The sequence below is a fragment of the Zootoca vivipara genome, chromosome 7, assembly GCF_965207765.1.
Source record: "Zootoca vivipara chromosome 7, rZooViv2.hap1.1, whole genome shotgun sequence".
Taxonomy (NCBI): domain Eukaryota; kingdom Metazoa; phylum Chordata; class Lepidosauria; order Squamata; family Lacertidae; genus Zootoca; species Zootoca vivipara.
The window spans coordinates 8,348,325-8,371,720 of NC_142590.1; the positions used below are offsets into that span (position 1 = coordinate 8,348,325).

Genomic DNA, 23,396 nt, shown 5'->3' on the forward strand with positions numbered 1-23,396 from the left:
TGCATGGAACAATGATGTGCGAATCAGGACTGACTATATAGTAGACATTAACAGAAAGATTCATATTTGAAACCCAGACCCTCCACCTTCATTTGTGCCAGGTCTCTCTTAACTATGCTGCACTTTGTATATCATTAATATGGCAAAACGATACTAATCCTGTACTCCATTTTATAAACTGCAATGGACATTTTGACTTCTCCTGTATTTGAGCTTCAAAATGACTTGGCAAACCACATCCTAATGTCTCCATATCGTATGGAGCAAGGATAATAGTTGAAATGAAAAATGTGTGCTGGAAGAAAAAAAAACCCAGACCTCCCACTCTGGTAATTTCTTTCCATGTTCATTTTGCTATCCAAAATACTCCCAGGAAATACCTCCCCAGAGTCCTTTTACTACATTTAATGGAGAATTATTTGTTTTAATGACTGTAGAAGCTGTCTGTTTGTGTTGCTTTTTTTGTTAAAATGCTGAAGCAATTGAGTTGGGGGGCCTTAGAAATATGCAGACCACCTGCCTTGAGTGCTTGGTTCTCACCTCAGCGGCTCACACTTCAGACCCCAATGTGCATCGGGACTGAATACACAAATCCCACAGAAAGGAACTATGGAAATAAATTTTAATAGCAGCTAGACTGGTTTAATCTGATCCTGGATTCAGTCCCATAATATATGAAGCAGGAGGGTTTATTAATTTCTGTAGTACTTTGGCACTATATTAAAATGCCCCGGCTCATGCTAGCTTTCGCCAGATGCTGGTGGCATTATAAATGTTACTGACCCTTACATGTTGTCCCACTACACAGAATACATCCTTCACCTGGGCTTGTGTCTGATACTAAAAGGAAAGATGGATTGTCCATAAATTACTAAGATGCAATGCGACAAGCACACAAGAGTTTATGTGTGCAGAGTTAGACCAGCATCTCCTAGAATCTAGGGGCTGGATTATGACTTTCAAATACTGGCTAAAAATTCATTTTAATACAGACACTAACTTCTTTATTGAGAGATACACATAATTCTACATGGTGTTCTGATATTACCCTCAAACTCAGGCAAATAGGGATTGCAATAGGTTCCCTTCTTCTATTGGATGACTCACAAATCTCTCTCATCAAGCAGAGGCTGCTTGATAATGAAACCCAAAAACTCTACCCCTTCCCAGCCTTTTTATGTTCATCTGGTTATTTAGGATTGCAGCCCCCTCATAGAGTAATGCCTAATTACTTTTATAATTTAGAAACTCCATTGCAGAACTTTTATGCTAGCTCGTCTAAATACATTACCCTATCATCTATATTGTTTGGAAGGTTTTAAAAAAACCTTCCAGAACAGATTCTGTCCCTGTAATAAGAAAACACCAATTACAATACATCACCTAATTTTGGATTGCCCTCTTCTCTACATCCGTTGCAGAGATATCCTAGTGACTCCCTTACAGCTCAAAATATTGATTTCCAAAGAGTCTAATCCAATATTTGCTGAGAGAGGATACTCCCGAAACCAAGATTATTTCTGGGTACTTAGCCAAGATCTTTAAAGCTAAAGCTAAAGTTGCCTGATTTATTCAGTGGTGGTTATCTAGTCTTCAATGGCTTCAAGTTGCAAGAAAGGAGATTCCGACAACATCAGGAAGAACTTTCTGACACCAAGAGCTGTTCGGCAGTGGAACAGACTCCCTAGGAAGGTGGTGGTCTCTCCTTCCTTGGTTTTTAAACAGAGGTTGGATGGCCATCTGTCATGGATGCTTTAATTGGGATGCCTGCATTGCAGGGGGTTGGACTAGATGACCCTTGGGGTCCCTTTGAACTCTTAAGATTCTATGCTTCTGTGATTATCCCTTCAGGAAAGAGAACTTGCAAGACAATACTTCCTAATATGTCTGGTAAGTTGCTGCTCGGAGCAACAGTTCTTAGGAAGAAGGGTTGAAACCTGTGCCAAAGTTTTGCAGTTTTTTGCAGTAGAAAACCCTGGGTTTTGCAGCACCCCAAAAACGGAATCTGATATATCAAACACGGGGCTCATACTTAACAACTATGAACCCCAACATTTGAGATCCCCTGGAAACCAGTGCCAAAGTTTTGCAGTTATTTTGCAGCAGGTTTTTGTGGGGTGTTTTTTTTTTGACAATTTTATTGAAGGTTTTAAATATATTGAGCACTGAAATCCAAACTCATTTCTAAAAAGAAAATAGAAAGCGATGTATCAAACAATAAAGAGAAAGAAAATATAAAATGGAATACTCATGATCTTTGCAAAACTCAATTATATAAAAAGAAAAAGAAAAAAGAACAGAAGAAAATAACTAAAAGGATAGAGAGGCAGGAGTTCTTCTTTTTATCTATCTGACCATTATCTGTAACAACAATTATTTAAATAACTTCATGGCATCCATTCAGGTGTTATTCAAATTTTAAAGGCAGCAAGATTTAAATAATGTCATCTTTACAGAGGTAAGAGGAATTCAATATATTTCCTGAATGCCTTCAGGGAGCAAGAAAGCTCTTCATGGAAGGTCACCTGTAGGATTTGAATTATGTCAAGAAAAATGGAGACGGAGTTTATTATGAAGGATGTAAACTTGCCATCTTGTCCCCCTTTATCCAGACCTGTTTCCCCCCCCAAGGGGGCACATTTTTGTTGTGGGACGTCATGCCTCATGTGACCTCCCCTTCCCAACACAATTATTCTGCTGACATGCATCTGGGGAAGGAAAAGATGGCACCTGCATAGCCAATTGTTCTTTAATGGCCCTGCACTGGTGTTTTTTTCCATTGTGACCTGTTATGTACTAAGCTTGGATCCTAGAACATTAGGCTGGTAGCATTGTAGAATGCTTCAACTGATTGGCCTGCAGGAAAAGACCAATCAGGCTCCAGGAGGGAAGCAGAATCAGCCAATCAGACGGGACTCATTGTGTATATAAAAGCCTGGTGGTTTTTTTTGGGGGGGGGGTGCGGTTCCATTCACTGTTTTATGAGCTTCACTAAAGAGCATGAAGTCACTCCAGGACTCTTGAGTATTGAGTATATTTCATGTTTTTAACTGCATCGCTATCAGCCACCTTCTGAACAGGAGAAATGGTCCAGCCTGTGTTTTAAATCTAACACCCGGCACATTCCCTTCAAATTGTGCATTTATTTCTTTGCAACATCCCCTTACTCTAGCAGTTATGGGTGTGCCCTTGCAACACCCCCCCCCCCAAAAAAAACCTTACTGCAGATCTGTAACCATCTAAATAATGGTAATAAAAATATACAGTACACAGTTGTGGGGACAGAGGTGCCCTCTCTGAGAAATGCAGAACATTCACTGAGAGTCATTTGGGGGCTGTCAGTAGATTGAGGACAGGCTTCTTATATATTCATTGATAAGAATATTATTATATCCCCACCCCCCACCCCCAGACTGATGGGACACCTGATCATGGCAGGATTACAGATTGAAAACAAGAAGGTGTACACTGTACAGTATGTTGGAAGTGTAATGAAATTGAGGGATTTTTATTCATGTGGCAGTCCTGTAAAATAATTAAGGAATATTGGGAAACTATATATAATGAATTGAAAAAGATACTTTAAAAAATCTCCCCAAACCACGTGAGATTTTCCTCTTGGGGATGGTAACAATAGAGGTCCCCCCAAAACAAAAGCATTTGCTTTAATACGCCACCGCTGCAGCTAGAATCTTATTGCCACAAAGGTGGAGAACAAGTCTAGTAGCCACCAAGGAAGAATGGCTGTGTAAAATGTTCAAATATGATGAACTGGCTGGTCTGACGAGCAGGGTAAGAGAAAACGAAGATGAGAAACGTAAGGAGGAATGGATAATCATTGAATATTTCAAGAACCAGTATAGACAAAGTCATAGAGTATTTAATAGATAACAAATTGGATGATTAAAAAGATGTGGATTACGTGGAGCAGTAGAAAAGCAAAAGGAACCAGGAAAAGGATGGAAGGGAAGTCATATGGTATATGTCATATGGGAAGTCATATGGTATATGCTGTGTATTTGGTATGAAGTTGTAAGTGGGACAGCAGGAGGGGAGGGGCGCTCAAGATGCTCTCTGTTCCTGTTTTTGAAGATGCAAATAAAAATTAAAGGAAAACGAATCACGGGAAACACCACGTAGAATCAAAACCATCCACGTATTAAACCCGTTTGAAACGGGGGATATTATTGGATTGTTCTTTTATTGTTTTTATTATATACATACACATATATATAATCTCTCTCTCTCTCTCTCTCTCTCTCTCTCTCTCTATATATATATAGTGGTTTTTATGTTGATCTTGTTCTGCAAACCGCCCTGACACCTCTGGGTATAGGGCGGTATAGAAACCCAATACTGCAAATAAAATAAAATAAACAACAACAATAATAATAAAATAAAAATTAATAATAATAAAACATGCAGATTAATTGCAATGAAAAGAACACGGCACCAGTCCGTTCATTTAAAGCCAGCCCAGTTCCTAAAAGCCCGCTCTCCTTTTTTCTTTTAGGACAACGTACAGACGGGTGAGGGGGAGGAAATAATATTTTTTTTAAAAAAAACAACCCGAAATAGTCCCGGGAAGGGGGTTAGCCGGAACCAATAAGCGCGGGTTATGTGTTGCTACCGGACGCAATCAGCCTGTGCTATGTGTCGCTGTGCCCTGTTGCTATCGGATGCCAAGACAGGAAACACGTCACCCCCGCAACATGGCCGCCCCCTGGCGGCCGCTTTCCGCCAAGTGGGCGGCCGCGGAAGCTCTTCTACGCGGCTGCTGTGGTGTAGACTCTATGGTGCTCATCGGACCGGAAGTCCGCCTCCTCGTCTCGCAGCGGGAAGCGCTTCTGTGCGGCCGCAGTGGAGACTTTATGGTGCTCCTCGTCCCGGAAGTCCGCCTCGGAACTCGCATTGACGTGAGAAGCGGCGGTGCGGGAGCGGAGAAAGGAAGGGCGGAGAAGGGAAGGGCGGCACGGGGGGCGCCCCCCGCCCTCGGGGCAGCGGCGGCGGCGGCGGCGGCAGGTGAGCTGAGGGGGCGGGAAGGGGGGCGTCGCCCCTCCAGGCCCAGTCCGCCTTGGGCCCCGACGAGGGGGCTGCTCCTTCCAGCTCCGCTCTCGGGGGAAAAGGGGGGTGGAATTGGGGTCGCCCCCCAAAAAACAAACCCTTTCGATCACTGTTTGTGGGGATCTAGATCTGAGTCCATTGGAGGAGCTTGTGTTGCACGTGTGTGTGTGTGTGTGAGAGAGAGAGAGAGAGGTGGGTTTTTTCCCCGTAATTGCAAGGTGGTTGTTTTTGTTTTGGTTATGTATTTCGTGGTTTTGGTTTTACTCCGTGGACCGCCGTCAGACCTCCGGGTAGAGGGCGGTATATAAATTCAATAAATAATAATAATGATGATGATGAAATGGTAAAGAAAAGGTAATAATGATAATGACGATAATGATAAAAGGTAAGAAAAATAAAAGGTAAAGAAAAGTTAGTAATAATAGTAATAATGGTAAAGAAAAGATGATAATAATGATGATGATGATACACGTCAGTTGATGCTGCTGCCTGTCAGTGTCGTGTTGGGGCTCTCCTTTAAGGCCTGCTGGAATGTAACTTATGGTAGATATTCCCTTCAAACACATCCGTTCACATTCGTTTGCTCCAGGAAAGAGCTGTGACTGGAAATTGGAGAAAAACACCAAAGTCTTGCAAGACCTTAAACATGGGACAGCTTCATTATGGGAGAATCCCTTGCAGAACAGAGCCCAATCAGACGCATAGTGCACCCTGAACTATATGCGCAAAAAAATGTGTACGTACCATGTTGCTGTTGGTGGTGGGAGTTAAGAGTGGGACCACAAGGCCGCAAAATGCAATAGGCAGCGGTAGGTCTGTGACACAGAGATGCATCTCCTGTGTCCAAGAGCTGCTGTTGCCTCTGTCTTCATAGCAGCTGTGCACTTGCTGGCTTAGAACAGCCCTTCCTGCATCTGAAAAGTAGCTCTTGTCCTTTGAAACTTTTATTACAGAAGGCCTGTTGGTTTTTAAGGTGTCGCAAGACGTATGAGTGTGTGTGCCTGTTAACTGAAGACTTCTCCCTGATGACACAGTTTGGCCAGAGAACAAACGCCTTCCCATCAGATGTCAAGGAAATAAACAACTATCTGACTTTTAGAAGACATTTGAAGGCAGCCCTGTTTAGGGAAGCTTTTAATGTTTGATTCTATTTTTAATATTCCATTGGGAGCTGCCCAGAGTGGCTAGGGACACCCAGCCAGGTGGGCGGAGTATAAATAAATAAATAAATTACTACTACTACTACCACTACAAAGTAAAGAGTTGAGAAAATCAAGGGTTGTCAATGAGGTGTTGTTGTTTTTGTTGGGTAGGGTAAGCAAAATAGCGCAAATGGTGGTAAAACCTCTGCAGTGTGTCGACATGAGTGGCAGATTTTCTTACCTGGGTCTGATATAAAGCAGCACGTAATTACTGGCGCTAAATTCCAGGTGCTCATCAAACTTTGCTTAAATGACACACACGAAAATATCAATGGCTTAACGTAATACTCTTCTGTCTGATTTTGTCCGCACACAAAAAACAGGTGGGGGTGGTGTTGTGTAACAAACACATTTTTCCGGGGTATTAAAAAAAAAACTCATTTTACAAGCTTAAGGCTGCAGAGGAAAACCAGAAAATACAGCCGTGTTCCACACCTGAAACCTGGTGCTCTAAAGGCAGTACTGTATAGAAGTAGTAAGCCCCCAGGGGGACGTATGCTGTCTGGTCAGTGATGTTGCCAGGACTTTAGAGCAGGCAGAAAAGAAAGACTGCTTCATACCTGAAGTACACAAAAGTGCTTAGAAGACAAGAGGCCGCCACTAGAAGTAGGTTGTTTCTGTATCCTTCAGAGCCAAGGACAAAAGAAAAACTTGTGCAGCCTTTAGGGATGGTTAGAGGTTTCAACATTAGACTCAAGGGGCAAATCCACAAGTGATTTACCTGTACATAGCCTGTTGCAGATGAACGCAACCGAGTTCTTTATTTCTTAATACAGCGTGTAAACCGTTTTCTTATTGATTTGCTTTTCTGGTTCTCTTCCTCTCTCATTGGCACAGGTTTTTGAAAGAATTCAATTTCAAAATTGTAAATTTTTCGAGGTGTCTGTGGATAGCTCAGTCAGTAGAGCAGGAGACTCTTAATCTCAGGGTCATGGGTTTGAGTTCCACGTCAGGCAAAGGTTTCCAACTCCACAATCCTATGATTCTGTGAAATTCTTTGGATACATTTATAAACCCCGAATACATGATGTTAATGGGGAAGTTTAAAGTGGACTTCTCGCCTTTGCTGCTTTTGATTGAACACCCCGCCCTCCCCCCCTTCAGCAATATGGGCTGGGCAGTGAACACAGCTAATCTGCTTCCAGAGAATGCAGATTCTGGTGCTTTCCTCTGTACATTCCCACTTCTGGCTTTATGTTTTAGCATTAACTGATAGAAATAGTGTGGCTGTTTCTTTAAGATGAAGAACTGTTAAAAGTTGATGATGTCTTTTGAACCTTGGAATCTGTGCTTAACACGCTGGATTGGAATTCGAACCCTTTGTCCCAAGACTGATTCAAGGCAACCCTATGCATGTTTACTTGAATGTAAGTCTTATTTAGACTTATTTAGAATTGCATTGTTTTGTGTGTGTGAGAAAAACCAAAACAATATCTAAAATTATTTATTGTGTCTTTCATCTTTGTGCAGAGAATGCTATGAGGAATTTACAGTAACGTCTCTTGGGACTAATTTGTCTGGAAATGCTTCTCTTTAAAGTTGCTTTGACACTAGAAAACGCCCGCTGCAAAACGGCTTGAGTTTACAAGGTGATGGGCTCAGAGAACAGCGCTTTAAAGCGTGATGCGTTGCAAGAGCCTCCATTTACTTTACCCTCTGGAGTCAATATTTACCCAGCGGTACTGCAGCGTGGCAAACTTGCTTCTGTGTTTGTGTACAAGAGAGAAAATGAAGACAATGTTAACAAAGCTGCCAAGGTATTGTATTATATTTGGTGTATTATTATTATTAAAAATTAGAACTTGGTTCACCAGCAGTTTCCAGGGTGGTTCATATAAAAACTGCAGAGACAATGATAACTCTCGGGTTGGGAATGGTACAATATCCTCCTTTTGCAGCAGGCTTTCTCTCTCCCCTACTGACCCAACTTAGAGCAGGAGCCAAACCAAACTAACAGGAATTCTAGCTAATTCACATCGCCTTGAGCTGATATGACTCAGCTTCTTTCAGATTTGGCTAACCAACGCAGCTCAAACTCACCAGTGCAAAGCATGAGCCGAAACTGGTGAAAACTAGAAATACGTTATTGAGCTGTCAGCCTTGGACAAGGGTACACAGAGCAAGAAAAGAAAATGGCAAAGGAAGGAAGAGCTGAGAGTTGAGAAAGGCCCTTTCCCCATCTTCTGGATCCCTGGGAAAACTCAGCCAACGCGCTGCACCTGGAACTGGGTGTGGAGAATGGGGCACAGCTGTAGGCAGCCTGAGCACCACCCACTTGGGGCCTGTTTATGAAAAGCAGATATAGAGTGATAGACCTATGGCGATGTCTGCTGCTTCCAGAAATTCTTCTCATTGTGCGGCTTTTGTGGGTGGGGGGTTTGTTTGAACCCGGGGTGAGAACCTGGAGGCTGAGAGGGGAGGGTATGTCAAGGAAAATGAATTGATAGCGATTTACATAAGTAACTTTGTATTAATGCAACTTTTTAATATGTAACTGTATTTTTGTAATATTTTCTTTGGCTACTGTTGCTTCAGGGTGTTGTTGTTTTTTTGTACACTGCTTGGATATATTTTAAATATATTAAGCAGCGTAGAAATTAAATAATCAAATCGTAACATGCAAAAATCAAGCTGTGCCAAAAAAGCAACGTAGACTGCTGTTCCTTTTCACTATTTTAATGTGTGATGCATAAGCTGATGCCCCATATACTGAGTGGCTTTATCTTGCGTTTTGGAAGCACCTGAAAACTTTACGCCACCCTTGCCTCCTGCGCTTCCTTTCTTGTACTGTGGAAACAGATGGGATCCACCTGGTTACAGAGCGCGTTCAGCCACTGGAGAAAGTACTGGAGACCCTCTCTTCTCCAGAGATATGTGCTGGTATCTATGATGTTTTGCAGGCGCTTGTCTTCCTCCATGATAGGGTGAGTTTTTGGTTTGGTTTTCTCTCTACTTCTAGGAATAGAGGTGAATGTTTAGGATAGGAAAGCCTTGGGGCCCTCTAGGTAGTTTGACCACAGTTCTCATCAGCCCATGGTTAGATATTATGAGAGTCCACAACATCTGGAGAGCACCACATTGATTGGCATGGCCTAACCAATTGTAATGTATGGAGGGAGCTTTGCTTGAGGAACTGGACTTGGTCGTTGCTACTTTGAATGCAAGATATTGGACCTGTAAAATCATATGTCTTCAGTCTGCTTGTTTTTGTTTTCCAAATGAGCAGTTTCAAAGCTAAATTAATTAACTTAATGCTAACTGTTAGCAAAGCTACTGGGCTGCTTTCAGATGGCAAGGAGGATTGATGAGTTCTTCGGAGGCCTCATTCAGTCTTTCAGGTTAATATATTGATGATTGTCACTGTCTGGTTTTGAAACGGCATATCGAGAAGACCCCTTGGATATGCATGTTGCGTAATACGTTCCAAAAGTAAAACAAATTCTTTATTGCAAGACCTCCTTTGAGCACACTTTTTTGCAGATATAATAAACTTCTACTTTTGCATAAACTTGTTTTTTATATGCTTTGTTTTGAACTAGAAATGCGATTTTTAAAATAATGCATTGAATTTCGGCTGGTGTGGGAGAACAGCAAGAGGAGGAGGTTTATATGTATGTGACATGTAAAGCTATGCTAGGTGAAATTAGTAGCATAAAGAATTGTGTGATCTTCCTATGCTCCTGGAGTTGGGAGTTCTGGGTTTTGCAGTCGAAAGGAAATTCATTTCTGCTAGGCAGTTGGCAATATTACAGTCATTGGGGTCGGAATAAGGGAAAATGCCTTTTGAAATGCACAACAGATCATGTGCCTTCTGAGGCTGGCTTTGTATTTTTCCAGGGTTTTACATGATTCATTGCAATGTCTCCCATCTGGTTTGTTCAGCGGTTGTTTTGTGCTTCTTCTGCAGATTTGAAGGGAGCACACCCGGAGGCAGCATAAATTTCTCTCCTTGCCCAGATATGGTGTGCTGGGAGTAAACTGAGTTATGCTAGTTAAATTTGGCCTGGCATACAGCTCCTCTCCTTGCAAGAGCTCTCTGGTGGCATATAAACCTCCTCTGTGGTTTTGGCAGCTCTCCTCTGGAGTCTCATGACACCCAATTAGTACTAACAAGCGTTTTATGCCTACAATTATTCCCAGTCTTATTGTATGTTTTCCCTTCCTTTCAAAATGTATTCTAGGGACACCTGACACACAACAATGTTTGCCTATCTTCTGTATTTGTGAGTGAAGATGGGCACTGGAAACTAGGAGGCATGGAAACTGTCTGCAACCAGAGTGAAGCAACAGCAGAGGTAGAGTTGCATAGTCCACTCCTTGGCCATGCCCAAGGAGGGCATTCCCTGACTTCTGGGTGGTCTTTGCTATTGAGCTCGCTGTGTCGGGTAATTTAAAGTTTCTCAAGCTGAAATGTGTGTGGGCTCATTAGCAAGCCTTGTTGCCTTGAAAGAAAGGGTGAAGCAAGCTTGCAGATTCCCTGAACCAGTAGTAGCAAACATGGACCCCACAGATGGCGTTGGACTGCATCTTCCAGCAACCCTGACTAGCTGGACTAGAACATTGTCTGAAGGGCCCCACATTGGCTAATGCTGCCTTCAGTGATGGTGTTCAACAAGACTGGGAGCTAATGATCTTTTAGCCAAAAGTTCACTAGCTCCTGTTAGGCTGCAATGAACAAGCTAGTCATTTTCTTATTTGGGCAATTTATATCCTGCTTATATCTGAACAAAGCAAGTGGGTAACAACATAGGTTATACCAGGCATAGGCAAACTCGGCCCTCCAGATGTTTTGGGACTACAGTGACGCCTCGCAAGACGAATTTAATTCGTTCCGCGAGTCAATTCCTTTTGCGAAAAATTCGTCTTGCGAATCGCAGTTTCCCATAGGAATGCATTGAATTTTCTTTTCTTTTTTGCCCATAGGAACGCATTAATTAAATTCCAGTGCATTCCTATGGGAAACCGCAATTCGCAAGATGATTTTTTCGCAAAACGAATTCATCTTGCGAATCACCATCAGATCGCAAGACGCATTTGTCTTGCGAAAAATTTGTCTTGCAGGGCAAGAGTACAACTCCCATCCCTAGCTAACAGGACCAGTGGTCAGGTATGATGGGAATTGTAGTCTCAAAACATCTGGAGGGCCGTGTTTGCCTATGCCTGGGTTATACAAACAATACCAGGGAATTTCTACATTTTGTAAAAGTACGACTAAATAGAGCATCTGCTTTAGTATCAACATAAAGTTCAAAAGCACGTCAAAATGCAAGTAGATAAATAGGAACCGCTACAGCGGGAAGGTAAATGGCGTTTCCATGTGCTGCTCTGGTTTGCCAGAAGCGGCTTTGTCATGCTGGCCACATGACCTGGAAGCTATACGCCGGCTCCCTCGGCCAATAATGCGAGATGAGCGCGCAACCCCAGAGTCGGTCACGACTGGACCTAATGGTCAGGGGTCCCTTTACCTTTTAAACATTACACATAAAATCCCAAGGACAAAAATACAAGAAGAGATTGACAATAAACATAGTAAAGAAGTATACAAAATGTTTCATAAATGTGAAGTAAAATATCATAAATGAAATCAACTCAACCTTTTTTAATAACATGGCAGACCTGAGAGTAATGCTATTGCCATTTGAGTTTTCTGGATTTATTCTTGGCTGCAGCTCATGGTTATTGGTGACAGAGTTTAATCAGTAATCCTAGTTCGGTCCACCCAATAAGGCAAATGTTGGTTTAGCTCAGCACAGCACGAGAGCACAAAGGAATGTAGAGGCACAGTGCTCTGCTGTTGTGTGGAGCAATTTTCCTCTGGTGGAGCCATAAAAGGAAACTTAACTCCACAAAATAGAGGCAACCTGAGTGGTTTTGTTCCCACTTTAATATATCCTGTTGCAGAATCCATGCTTCTACAGAGCACAGATTGAAAAGCACTGTGTTGGGCAAGGCATTCTGCATAGCCGCTACTTCAGGGGTGAAACAGAGGAAAGACACAGCTTCTTGAATATTTGATCAGTGTATGGCCAAGATGATACGGATGGCAGCTGACGTGTGAAGACTTCTGTAGTATATGCTTTTCATAGTTTGTCATGTTTCAATCCTCCTGAGATCTACCAATGAAGGGTGGTGTGCAAATTCAATAAGTAATAGTGTTGCTATAATCACCATTCATTGGCTCAAAGGCTTCTTCTCTCTTTATAGTTCCTGCATAGTATCAAGACAATACGGGAGAAGACTGGCATTCCCCCTGAAGAACTGGTAAGTTTTCTCCATTGTTTATGTGGGAGATCTGAAAAATAAGCTCAGAAAACTCTCCATTTTTAATTTGATGGGTGGAGCCAATAAGCAGCTAACTTACCGTTGTCTTCTGTGGGGAAGATACTTTAAAAGATGCTAAGATGAAGTTGCTGTTAAATTTCTAGTTTGGAATTGCATGGGGAAACCCTCAAGAACGTTGTCTCTGGATTTTCTGTCTGTAAACATTTTTAACCAGAGTCCAACTTTGGCACCGCAAAATACCTGCTTGCCTTTTCAAGTCATATTTTAACATGTAAAGTGTATTTAAAATTCAATATCGTGTCGTTGTTTTTCCCAATTTGTGACTAGACTTTTACGCTTTTGTATTTTTTAGACTCCTTGCTGCTATATAGTCTCTGATATTTTCCATTGTTTTTGTATTTTGTTACGGTATTGTTCTTAGTTTTTGTAATTTGCATTGAACACCTTAATGGAAAGGCAGGGATATAAAACAAACTGTGTACAAACTGTCTGGAGTCAGGGGTGGGAAGTATTTTCAAAGGGACTAAGCCAGTTTCTGCTGTGTGATCCTCTTTCTATGACTCTAGTCTGAAGACTTCCAACTTCTTCCTGACGGCCAAGGGCATTCCCGCGATGCCTACTCGTTTGGTGTAATGGTTGAAAACCTGCTGACTTTTTTAAATGAAGAGGGTAAGAGTTCTTGGAATTGAAATGGCATCATTGCAAATAAGCAATCCCAAGTTTCCTTTGTGACTGAATCTTCTGATGAGCTGCTTTTGGTATGGAAAATACATCCTTGCAGTTAAAATTGTTGCCTTAGATTAGAACATTCACTCTGGAGGAGTTGAGTTGTCTATTATTTCCCCGATAGAATTTGGTGATGTTGTTGAACAGATGTTCTGGTTCCAGATAGGAAATGACTTATTAAGTGGTATGATGGTTTTGTTTGCAAATTTCAGGGACAACACGCTGCCTCTTAAAGATGGTAATGAATGGTATCGAGGGACTTTAATATACAAGGTTCCTCCATGAGAGATTCTACAGTGGTACCTCGGTTTGCGACCGCAATCCGTTCCGCAGAGCTGGTCGCTCCCCGAATCGGTCGATCCTCGATGTACGCTTCTGCGCGTGCGCAAAGCGTCGATAGAGCATTTTTACGCACGCTGCGCAGATAGCTTCTGCGCACCCGAGCGCCGCGGAACCCAGATGTAAAAACTTCCGCGTCTGCGGTGGTCGGAAACCGAAGCAGTCGCAAATGGAGGCGGTCGCAAACCGAGGTTTGACTGTACTGTAATGAGTCTGAGAAACAACTGTCTTAAATGCAAGCGCTGTGCAGTAGCTAACAGTGGTTTGCTATTTAAAATGGTTTCTCTAGAACACATGCAGAGTGCATACATAGCAGTAGCTTAATTACCCCCTCTGCATATATTAGCTAAGGGTTTAGATAAATAGCATGGTAATCTGCATTGAGGTCCTTATGGCATATTCCTTTTATTTTATATTATTGGCCCACTTGGCGGAAGAGAATCTGCCCTAAATATTCCCGGGCATTGGTGCCACATACCTGCGGAAGCTCCACCAGCTAAATGGCATGAGGAATGACTTCCTTAAGAGTACTTCCCCGTAATTTATCCACTAGGACTAAGTCCTAAAGTGGAAGCCGATATTATTTTTAAAGGGTTTTCTCTCCTTGTGTTGGTTTGGAAGGCTATTTCTTAGCACACTTAGTGCTTGCATTGCCATCTGGCCAAACCTTGTTTTCTGCATTTGTAAATCACTGCAGGAAAAGTCATTCCTGTTGCTAAAATTGTTGCTGTTATGGGGCAGAAGAACGAACCTTAACTGCCCCCACTATTGCTTGAGCCTGTCTTTTTGCCCTGAGTTTCTAACATAGATTTGATTGCTAAACTGTCTTTCAGTTTCAGAGGATGTTATATCAAGCTTTCACGACACCTTACGGTCTACTTTGCTGAACCCAGATTTTATGGGCCGCTCTCCGCTGTCCAGTTTATTGTTGCATGAATTCTTCAGGTGAGCAGACTCTTAGAATGTGTGCTGATGCCTTAAAAGCTTACCTGAGTATGTAATTCAGAGGTCATTATCAGAGGTTTCTGGAGTGTGGGTAAAAGGAGCCATACAACTGGGGATATGTAACAAGTGTACTCCTTAAAAGAATTTCATTACGGATTAGGAGCGGGGGAATAAAGTTACCATCATATTCTACAAGGGCAATCACTCCAATTTTAGTGGTGTGATAGGAAACGATGCTCTTCGAAATCCCGATTTTCTAAGTTACATTTGCCGACATTTCTCACACCTAGTAGTCGAAATTGCCTAAATATTGGCCTCTGATAAACAAAATATACTTTCCAACCATAATTGCAAGAAGTTATGATTAAGAGAAATGTCACAGTATCTTCTTATTAGAATTGTTGCGTAATTCAGTTCTGTCAGTTAATATACAGTGCTCTCTCAGGTTGTGAACGTGATCCGTGTGGGAGGCACGCTTGCTGCCTGCAGTGTTAGCAACCCGCAGCGACGCGTCTGTGCACGCACAGGTCGCGATTCGGTGCTTCTGCGCATAGTGCGATTTAGCAATTCTGTGCGAACGGCGAAACCCAGAAGTAACCCCTTCAGGTACTTCCGGGTTCACGCGGTGCGCAACCCGAAAAGACGCAACCTGAAGCGTCTGTAACTCAAGGTATGACTGTACAATCTAAAGTTTTAAGTAATCATCTGAAGACTTAAGTAGGCTAAGGCCAGGTCCTATAATTTCCTTCTAAAGATAAAAGAGTTGTATCCACTGTTGGTTGTACTTTTCCTAGACCCAATTGAAGTTAATGGGCATGACTAACAAAGGTCCATTGTGCTGAGCAGAACATCATTGGATACAACCCCAGATTTTAATTCTACAGTGGTACCTTAGTTGTCAAACTTAATCCATTCCAGGAGTCCATTCGACTCCCGGAATGGTTCGGAAAAACAAGGCGCCGCTTCTGATTGCAGGAGCTTCCTGCACTCAAGCGGAAGCTGCGTCAGACGTTTGGCTTCCGAAAAACGTTTGCAAACCGGAACACTTCACTTCCAGGTTCGGGGTGTTCGGGAGTCAAATCATCCGAGTACCAAGGCGTTCGACAACCAAGGTACGGCTGTACTAAGAATGTAAGAAAAGACCTGCTAGATCAAGCCGTATGCCCTTCTAGGCTAGCATCCTGCTCTCGTATTGGCCAACCAGATGCCTGTGCCAAGTCCCTAAGCAGGACCTGAGTGTGGCAGCCCCCCCCTCTTGAGATTCCCAGCAAGTGGTATTCAGAGGTATACTGTCAATGCAGGTATCATGACTTGCAGCCTTTAATAAGCTCCTCCTCCACGAATGTCTCACCCCCTTTTAAAGCCACCAGGGATGGTGGGGGCCATCAATCGCTACATCATGTAGAAGTGAATCACATACAAAGGCGCCAAGTCACATTGGTGGGGGGGGTGCATCACATGACGCATCCGCCCCAGTGGGACGTGCCGCGGGGAGGAGGAGGGGTGCAGTGCTGGGCTCTGCCACTCGCCCTCACTTGCCCCACCCCCCTCTTGGCTTCTGGTGTGGAGTGGGGTGCCTAGCGGCAACAGGGATGTCGCCCCCCCTTAATATTGGGGGGGGCTGGACCTCCTGGAGCCCCTAGCACCCCCTATACCTGGCGCCAGTGATCTCATACCACCGTGTGAAGAAGTACTTTTGTCCGTCCTGATTCTTCCAGCATTCAGTTTCATTAGATGACCCCTTGATTTCCAGCAGCATGAAATGAGAGAAACAAGTTTACCCTTCTTTCACTATCTCGACTTTACTTAAGCGTTTCTGTTCCTTTGTGGATACTGAATTCCTTTTGCTTCTGCTTCTCAATTCTTGATGCATAGTGACTTTTTTTTTAAAATTATCAGAAATGATTTCCTGGAAGTTGTGAGCTTTCTGAACAGTCTAACGCTGAAAACGGAAGAGGAGAAAACTGAATTTTTCAAGTAAGTGAATTACTTAGGTTAGCTTGCCACTATTCTTAAAAAGTCTTCTTTCCCATAGTATTTTAATTAGTATTTTTTCTGGTCACTGTGGGCGTCAACTGTGTGATTTGGTTTTAATGCAGATTGAAAAGGGGTCCTTTTAACTCCCAAAACGCTGTGGTAACATTCTTGAAATACGTTCTGTTTTGTGTCTGTCAGAGCAGTAGTGTGTTTCAGAAAAATATCTTCCTTTTGCAATGACTGCAAGTGCTGTCTTGTCTAATTACTAGTTCCCATGTATGTTGTTGTTGTTTAGTCGTTTCCAACTCGTTACCCCATGGACCAGAGCATGCCAGGCACTCCTGTCTTCTATTTTGCCAAGAAAACTCCTATGTATATGAGGGTGCAAATGAGAATCGCCGTCTCAACTAGTTCATTTTAGGACTGTAACTTAGTGGCAACAGAGCCCCCACTTTAGACATTCGGGTATTAGTTCAGATGTGAAGCATGCAGTGAACATTTCTCTCCCCCATGCCCATTCCATATTTTCAACATAAACAATAAGCACCATTTTGTTGCAAAAAAGAGGATACTACATTTTAAAAGTAGAAATAACCAAAGGTTGGGGAAGTTAGCTGGTTGAGTGCTGGTGGTCTGATCATGCAAATAATCGTGCAGTACTCAGCTACGATATGTAGGACCGAAAGAATTGCACTCTGTAGATGTTTAGAGACACTTGATGTTCCTCACTTCAAGCACGCCAGTACTGTGATGTGTAGGCTTACACAGCAGGGGCATAGAAATCTTTTGCTTTTGAGGGCTACATTCCTTCTGGAGAAATCACTCGGGGCCAGCATGGGTGAGACTTAAGCAATCTTCAAGAATGCAGATGAATCAGAACATCTAGGAGCTATACATGTGACCAAATAACAGTGATACAAACTTCAGTGTAACAAAAAAAATGAAAATGATCTCTTCAAATGCCTTTATGGTGCAATCGAATGCATGTTTATTCATGAATAAATCTTTACTGCATTCAGTGGGACTTACTCCCCGGTGTGTGGATTGCATCCTTAGTCCCTGAAAAATGTGATCAGGGCTGCAAGCTGAGAATAAATAAATGGCAAGTACAGGGTAACGGAAGGAAATTCCTCGAGAGAGGGCATTGGGCTGGCAATGCCAGCAATAGATTTGCCATTCCCAAAAGGATTGTGTCCACTGCTCTATTGCCATAGCCCTGGGCTCCCAAGTCACTGGGCATTTGTACAACTGATACACTCCCAGTGTTTGGGTTGTAAATGGGCGAGCAAGAAAGGAGAGGGGAGGAAATTGGTCCGGCAATTGCATTGCGAGGCAATAATGGCGAAGGCTGAGCAATTTCTCTCTCAACACAGATTCCTGCTGGACAGAGTGGCTGGCTTGTCAGAAAAGTTGATCGCTTTGCGGTTGGTACCCCTGTTGCTCAATCAGCTTGTGTTTGCTGAGCCAGTAGCTGTCAAGAGTTTCCTTCCCCATCTCCTTGGTCCAAGAAAAGGTGAAATTTTTTATTATCTCTTCAGATTAAGCGCAACACATTAGAAGTGTGAGTGGATGAAGAATTTCAAGCTGTGCTGAAGGGGACAGCTGTACTATATACCTGCCCACAATACAGCCATTCTTCCCTGTTGCTGCCTCTCCTTCTCGCTTGATGCTCTAACTCAGGGGTAGGCAACCTAAGGCCCATGGGCCAGATGCGGCCCAATCGCCTTCTCAGTCCAGCCCACGGACGGTCCGGGAATCAGTGTGTTTTTACATGAATAGAATGTGTCCTTTTATTTAAAATGGCTCTCTGGGTTATTTGTCGGGCCTGCCTGGTGTTTTTACATGAGTAGAATGTGTGCTTTTATTTAAACTGTATCTCTGAGTTATTTGTGGGCCATTGGAATCTGTTCATTTCCCCCCCCCCAAAAAAAATAGTCCGGCCCCCCACATGGTCTGCAGGATGGTGGACCAGCCCATGGTTGAAAAAGATTGCCGACCCCTGCTCTGACTCTCTTGTAGAGATTAGCTTGTCCTCTGGCCTAAATTTACCAGGCAGAAGAAAGGTACTCTGCTTCTCACCTACTGATGCCGTTCCTTTTCCCGTAAGACTCCAGACTGCTTTTCCTAAAGTGCCTGCCCACCTACAACCACGAGACGAGTCAGTAGGTCAATGCAGAGCACTTGCCGCTGCTTCGTCATTTATTTGTGTCCCATCTTTAGACCACGATTCTCGAGGTGGCTTGCTGTAACTCTCGCAGAGCCCAGCAGCCCTTAGTGCCCTGGGCAGTGTGTGAGACCTGAGCATGCTTTCCTTCAGTTTTAGAAATCCCAGGCCAACTGGGAGTTTGAGGGCAGAGAAGAAGCATTCCCTGCAGCAGACGGAAGCGCTAAACTTCTGCTCCCAGCTTGCAGCATCACTAGAGAAAAGCTACCACACATTACTGTAAGATCGAAGGCTTTGTGATAGTAAGAGGCATTTTCCTGTCCGTGCTGGCAGTTTCAAATCGCTAACTTCCGCAGACCCCCCTGTTGACCCTCCCAACCCTTTTTGCTTTAGATAAAGTGGGCGAGAGCCAAATCAATGGCCTGCTGTCTCCAGCTGTGTTCCAGGCGCACGTCAGCCCCGCGTTGCTGAAACTGTTTGAGGTGCATGAAGAGCATGTTCGGATGGTGTTGCTGTCTCACCTAGATGCCTATGCGGAGCTGTTCACGCAGAAAGAGCTGAAAAATGTAATATTGCCACAGGTGAATATGACAAGGCAGGAATCTGGGACTAACGTATCAAGAAAGCACTTGTGGGGTTCCCGACAAAATAAAGGCTGTCCAGCACTGGCAGAAGTCAATCTTATTATATCCACATGTCCTATCTCCCCCCTTCCGAAGCTTTGCTACTGTGTCCGTGTGTCCGTGTGTGTGTGTGTGTGTGTGTGTGTGTGTAACCGCGGAAACAAATGTGCCCTTCTGCTAAAGCAGGGCCAGGAAACATAGGCCTCCATCCCTGTTTATTGGCCATGCTGGGAACTGGATTTGAATCACACCTGAAGGGCTACAGATTTCCCACCCCTGTCGTATAGCCCATGCTGTGCAATCATAACCCTATTTCCCGTTTAGACGACACATCCTGCTTATTGGCATGTTGACTCACACTGAACCTCCTCCTCCAAACCCTTATGTCTGTGATCAGGGTTAGAATCCACCATAAGCAGATGCTAATTAGTGACTCATTATTACTGGTTTTGTGAAGAAGCCAGGGTGTTGAAGGGAGGTGGTGCTTGCTCACAACCCACATTGGTTTCAGAAGGAAGTTGGCTAGAGGAATGAGGCATGCCACAGGGACTTTTCTCCCAGATGGTTGGGCTGTCAAGAGAGGATTAAGAACCTGCAGCAAACGGTTCCCCAGTTGAATGGGCTTGTGCTTGATAGCCTGTCCTTATTCTAGGTTTTACTGGGGCTGCGAGATACCAGCGACTCTCTGGTGGCTGCAACGCTGCAAAGCTTAGGCGTCCTGGTTTCACTGCTCGGACCAGAAGTTGTCGTGGGAGGCGACAGGACAAAGATCTTCAAAAGCTCGGCACCAAGCTTCACGAAAACCACAGACTTTTCCCCAGAAGGTAAGTAAATAGCAGCAGCAGGTTTCAAGCTCTCCTACAAACCAGTTGAGCTGCACATAGGCCTGCTTTGCTCCTCAAACCAGAGTAGATTGTAACTGGAGCAACAGATTAATTAGTGAACTATATTTCCTAAAACACAAGGCATTGATGCTCTAATGAGGAAAGCACCAGGGCTGATGGTTAGCTCTCAGCTGGGAATAGGTGCTGAACCCAGTGATTTTCTCCTCAGGGTTAGGATGGTGTTTAGGCAACCAGTTCTAAACAGAAAATTTACTTCTGGCATGTGAGTCAAAAGTGCACTGGGTGACTAGTGGTCATTGCTGCCATCAATGGAACAAGCCTAATAAAAAATACAATGCGCTAATTGTAATAGGCTCAGCTGTTCATATTTTGTGTACATGCCAAGCAGCTGATCATCCCCCCCAAAGCTCCTGAATGTCTATTTTGAATGGAACCGATACTTAAAATTTAAGTGCGTATGGGTAGAATCTCTCTTGGGTCGGGGGGAACAAACTCTCATTTAGTCTTCCACAATCTTGAAATTGTCTCTGCAAATGATCCTCCTTTCTATAATCAAGTTAATTGAGTTGAGTCTGGTGTTCAGTTTATAGTTTATGCAAAAGGTTCGATGCCTACCTTCCTAAATTCATGTTTGTGTTGTCACTTAACACTTTTTAATGGGTTTATGACAACATAAGTGCCTAAAAGCCCAGCCTAGGTATCTTTCATTCCACCGAGGGCACATGGACTTTGGGCAACAATGATGAACAGCTTTCATCCCTCTCCAGCTCTCACTTCCGTCAGTTTGGAGATCTTTGCCCAAACTACAACACAAAGGAAATAAATCGGCTCCTGCTCCCCCAGCTAGGCTTGCAGTATTTGAAGGTTTTTTTTAAAGCATAACAAGACTCTGCTGTTTCTTACTGTCTTCATAGCCTAACAAGTGTGAGAAAATCATGTCTTTCCCCAAGACCTGTTTGTGGGAAATCAACGCAGAATAATCAAATGTGCTTGGTATGCTAAAAAGTGCAACTGACAAAAATAAATTCCAGTTAAGAGTGCAAATACTAAATGTATTCGGCTTGCTTGGCTTCATTAAAGCATGCCAGAATTCGAAATAAATTTAGCTATACTTTAAACTGCTTAGAATTATACCTTTGCATATGAATAGGTAGACGTTTTGAAAAGCAAATATTGTTGATAATGATTTTTCCATATTTTGGTTTGTGTATCCTTGTAGACTCTCCTAATCATGTAGTAAGTTGCCAGAGAAGGCTGATTTATCAGCCCTTGCAGAAGAATAACTCTATGTTTCTCAAGTGCCCAAGCTCTGGGAATCTTCCCTTCAGTAGCAGGAACCATGTGCCAAGGCAAGATTCTAATGTCGCCTTAAGGGAAGGTAATCCTGGTCTTTCTTTTTTATTGCCACAGTCCTTGCTTGTAAAAAGGCTCTGAAGATTCTATAATGCCTTCTGCCCTATGGAAAAAAATCTAGCATTTATAGTTCTTAGCCACTTTAGACTGCAGGCCTTTCCTATCATTGAACTTAATATTTTTAACAGGTTAGCTCAGGTTGATAGCTGCAAAGGGATGTCAGACTAGATTAATATGTTCTGATCTGGTGGACTGTTCTTCAGCTTGGATTACTTTTTATGTCTCTTCAGTGCAAGCAGTCATGCATGTTGGTGTGTTTTAAATTTTTATAATGCATCCTTCCTCAAAACAGACATATGCTCTGTGTCTTTCACAGGAGAACAAGACTCTCTGCACTCAAGCAATGTTCCTGGTGGATTAAATATATTGAGGAATGGTGGAAATTACCAGCATGCAGTTGAGAAGATAGGAGAGGAATGGCCAGACTGGAGCGAGTGTGAAAAGCCAGAGGCTGACAAAAGTGTAGTAGAGAGCCAAAGGAAAGAGTTTTGTGTCAACAGCAGCCCCTGTCTTGCCGGTCATGATGTAGACGGCAAATCTTGGGACGGTGCAGCTGATAGCTTTAAACTCCCCTCAGGAAAAAGCCTCACTGCTGTAGGGTTAAATGATATCGCAGAGCTGCAGCTGCCTCCAACTATGTTTGAGATCAGAAAAGAATTCAGAACTCTCAAATGTAATCCATCTCCGGGACCCAGCACCAATAGTGGCAGCTACGGCCACAGGGACCACCAGGAAGACAAAATCGGTTTGCCCAAAGCAGCACTTTTAGAGAAGCCTCCCAAGTTGGAATGTGGTTTAGGGGAGGAGTATATGATCCAGGTGAAGAGGAAAGAGTCGCATGACACAGAGCTGGACTGGTTTGCTGACATGGTCCCGGACATCAAACCTCCGTCAGCACTACTGATTCTGCCAGAGCTAGGGCCCCATCCTGTCATTCAGAACAACTTTAACACAGTCTCTGGCAGCGAATGCGATGCACAGTTCTCTTCTAAATTTGCAGCAGCTGAAATTACAGAGGTGAGAATTTGGATACCTCTGGTATCAAGGTACTGTTTGTTTAACAGGTTGTATCAGTTTAAAAAAAAATATAGACTGTTTAGGATACAGCCCTAAGTCTTTCTCAAAGTAATGCTAGAAAAAAGGAATCGTGAGGTTTGTGAGCAACACTGTGTTGGCCGCCAGGACTGCCTGGCTTGGAGGAGAGGGATGGAGTCTCTGCCTTCAGCATCCTTTTTGTACTACTCTTCTACATAATGTGTATAAACCCTGATAGCCAATAAAAAGTAATGGCTCTTAGCAGCTTAGCTGTGCAACATTTATTACAGAGCTTGCGGTTAGAATTAATGCATTTTACCTTTATTCTAGGTGGATGTTGGCTGGGAACAAGATGAGCTGAACTGGGAAGATGATGCCAACTGGTGACAGATAAAAGACATTGAGCTGTGTTCTAAGTTAGATAGCTGCTTCTGCAATGCCCTGGACAAATCTTGCCCCTCCAAAGGCACCAAGGCCTCACAGGTATCTTCAAAGTCCGTTCAGGTGCTTGCCTTTTCCACCTGCAGCATTTAGGCCACAATGACAATTCATGCAGCCAGCCCTGTGCGCTTGGAAAGAGGGATAGGCTGTGTGGTCTGATATATTTTTCCACCAACCATTACTGTTTATGGAAAACTAGGAAAAATAAATGGACAATTCACTGGTTAAATGCTTGTGTAAGCTATTTTTTATGAGAAATCTAGACTTTAAAAGTGCTTACATTGATTCAACAGGTAGAGGTGCGAGAGATTCTAGGCTGTCTTTTACAAAGCTATGTTTT

The 23,396-nt window shown here is 43.3% G+C and overlaps 1 protein-coding gene across 8 annotated transcripts; it reads left to right on the forward strand.

Annotated features, from left to right (window-relative positions):
- Window positions 1-4,913: 4,913 nt before the first annotated feature.
- Window positions 4,914-23,285, forward strand: SCYL3 (SCY1 like pseudokinase 3). 8 transcript variants are annotated; one of them, XM_088673720.1, is made up of 15 exons: window positions 4,914-5,022; window positions 7,507-7,633; window positions 7,737-8,023; window positions 9,005-9,190; window positions 10,448-10,561; window positions 12,471-12,527; window positions 13,115-13,217; window positions 14,447-14,558; window positions 16,458-16,535; window positions 17,909-18,048; window positions 19,093-19,280; window positions 19,975-20,146; window positions 21,387-21,545; window positions 21,897-22,597; window positions 22,946-23,285. In XM_088673720.1, exons 3-15 carry the CDS (start codon window positions 7,859-7,861, stop codon window positions 23,000-23,002), a joined length of 2,232 nt encoding a protein of 743 aa, XP_088529846.1. In that variant the 5' UTR covers window positions 4,914-5,022; window positions 7,507-7,633; window positions 7,737-7,858; the 3' UTR covers window positions 23,003-23,285. The 8 variants fall into 8 exon arrangements, with proteins under 8 accessions (XP_088529846.1, XP_034979906.1, XP_034979911.1 ...); XM_035124015.3 differs by lacking the exon at window positions 7,507-7,633; XM_035124020.3 differs by lacking the exon at window positions 7,507-7,633 and having other exon boundaries at window positions 9,066-9,190.
- Window positions 23,286-23,396: the final 111 nt, after the last annotated feature.

Excerpts from the sequence above, each read along its gene's own strand:
- SCYL3 (XM_088673720.1), top strand. The coding sequence starts at position 7,859 with ATGGGCTCAGAGAACAGCGCTTTAAAGCGTGATGCGTTGCAAGAGCCT. Across the intron at positions 8,024-9,004 it reads ATGTTAACAAAGCTGCCAAG|CACCTGAAAACTTTACGCCA; the intron begins GTATTGTATTAT and ends GCGTTTTGGAAG. Across the intron at positions 9,191-10,447 it reads TTGTCTTCCTCCATGATAGG|GGACACCTGACACACAACAA; the intron begins GTGAGTTTTTGG and ends AATGTATTCTAG.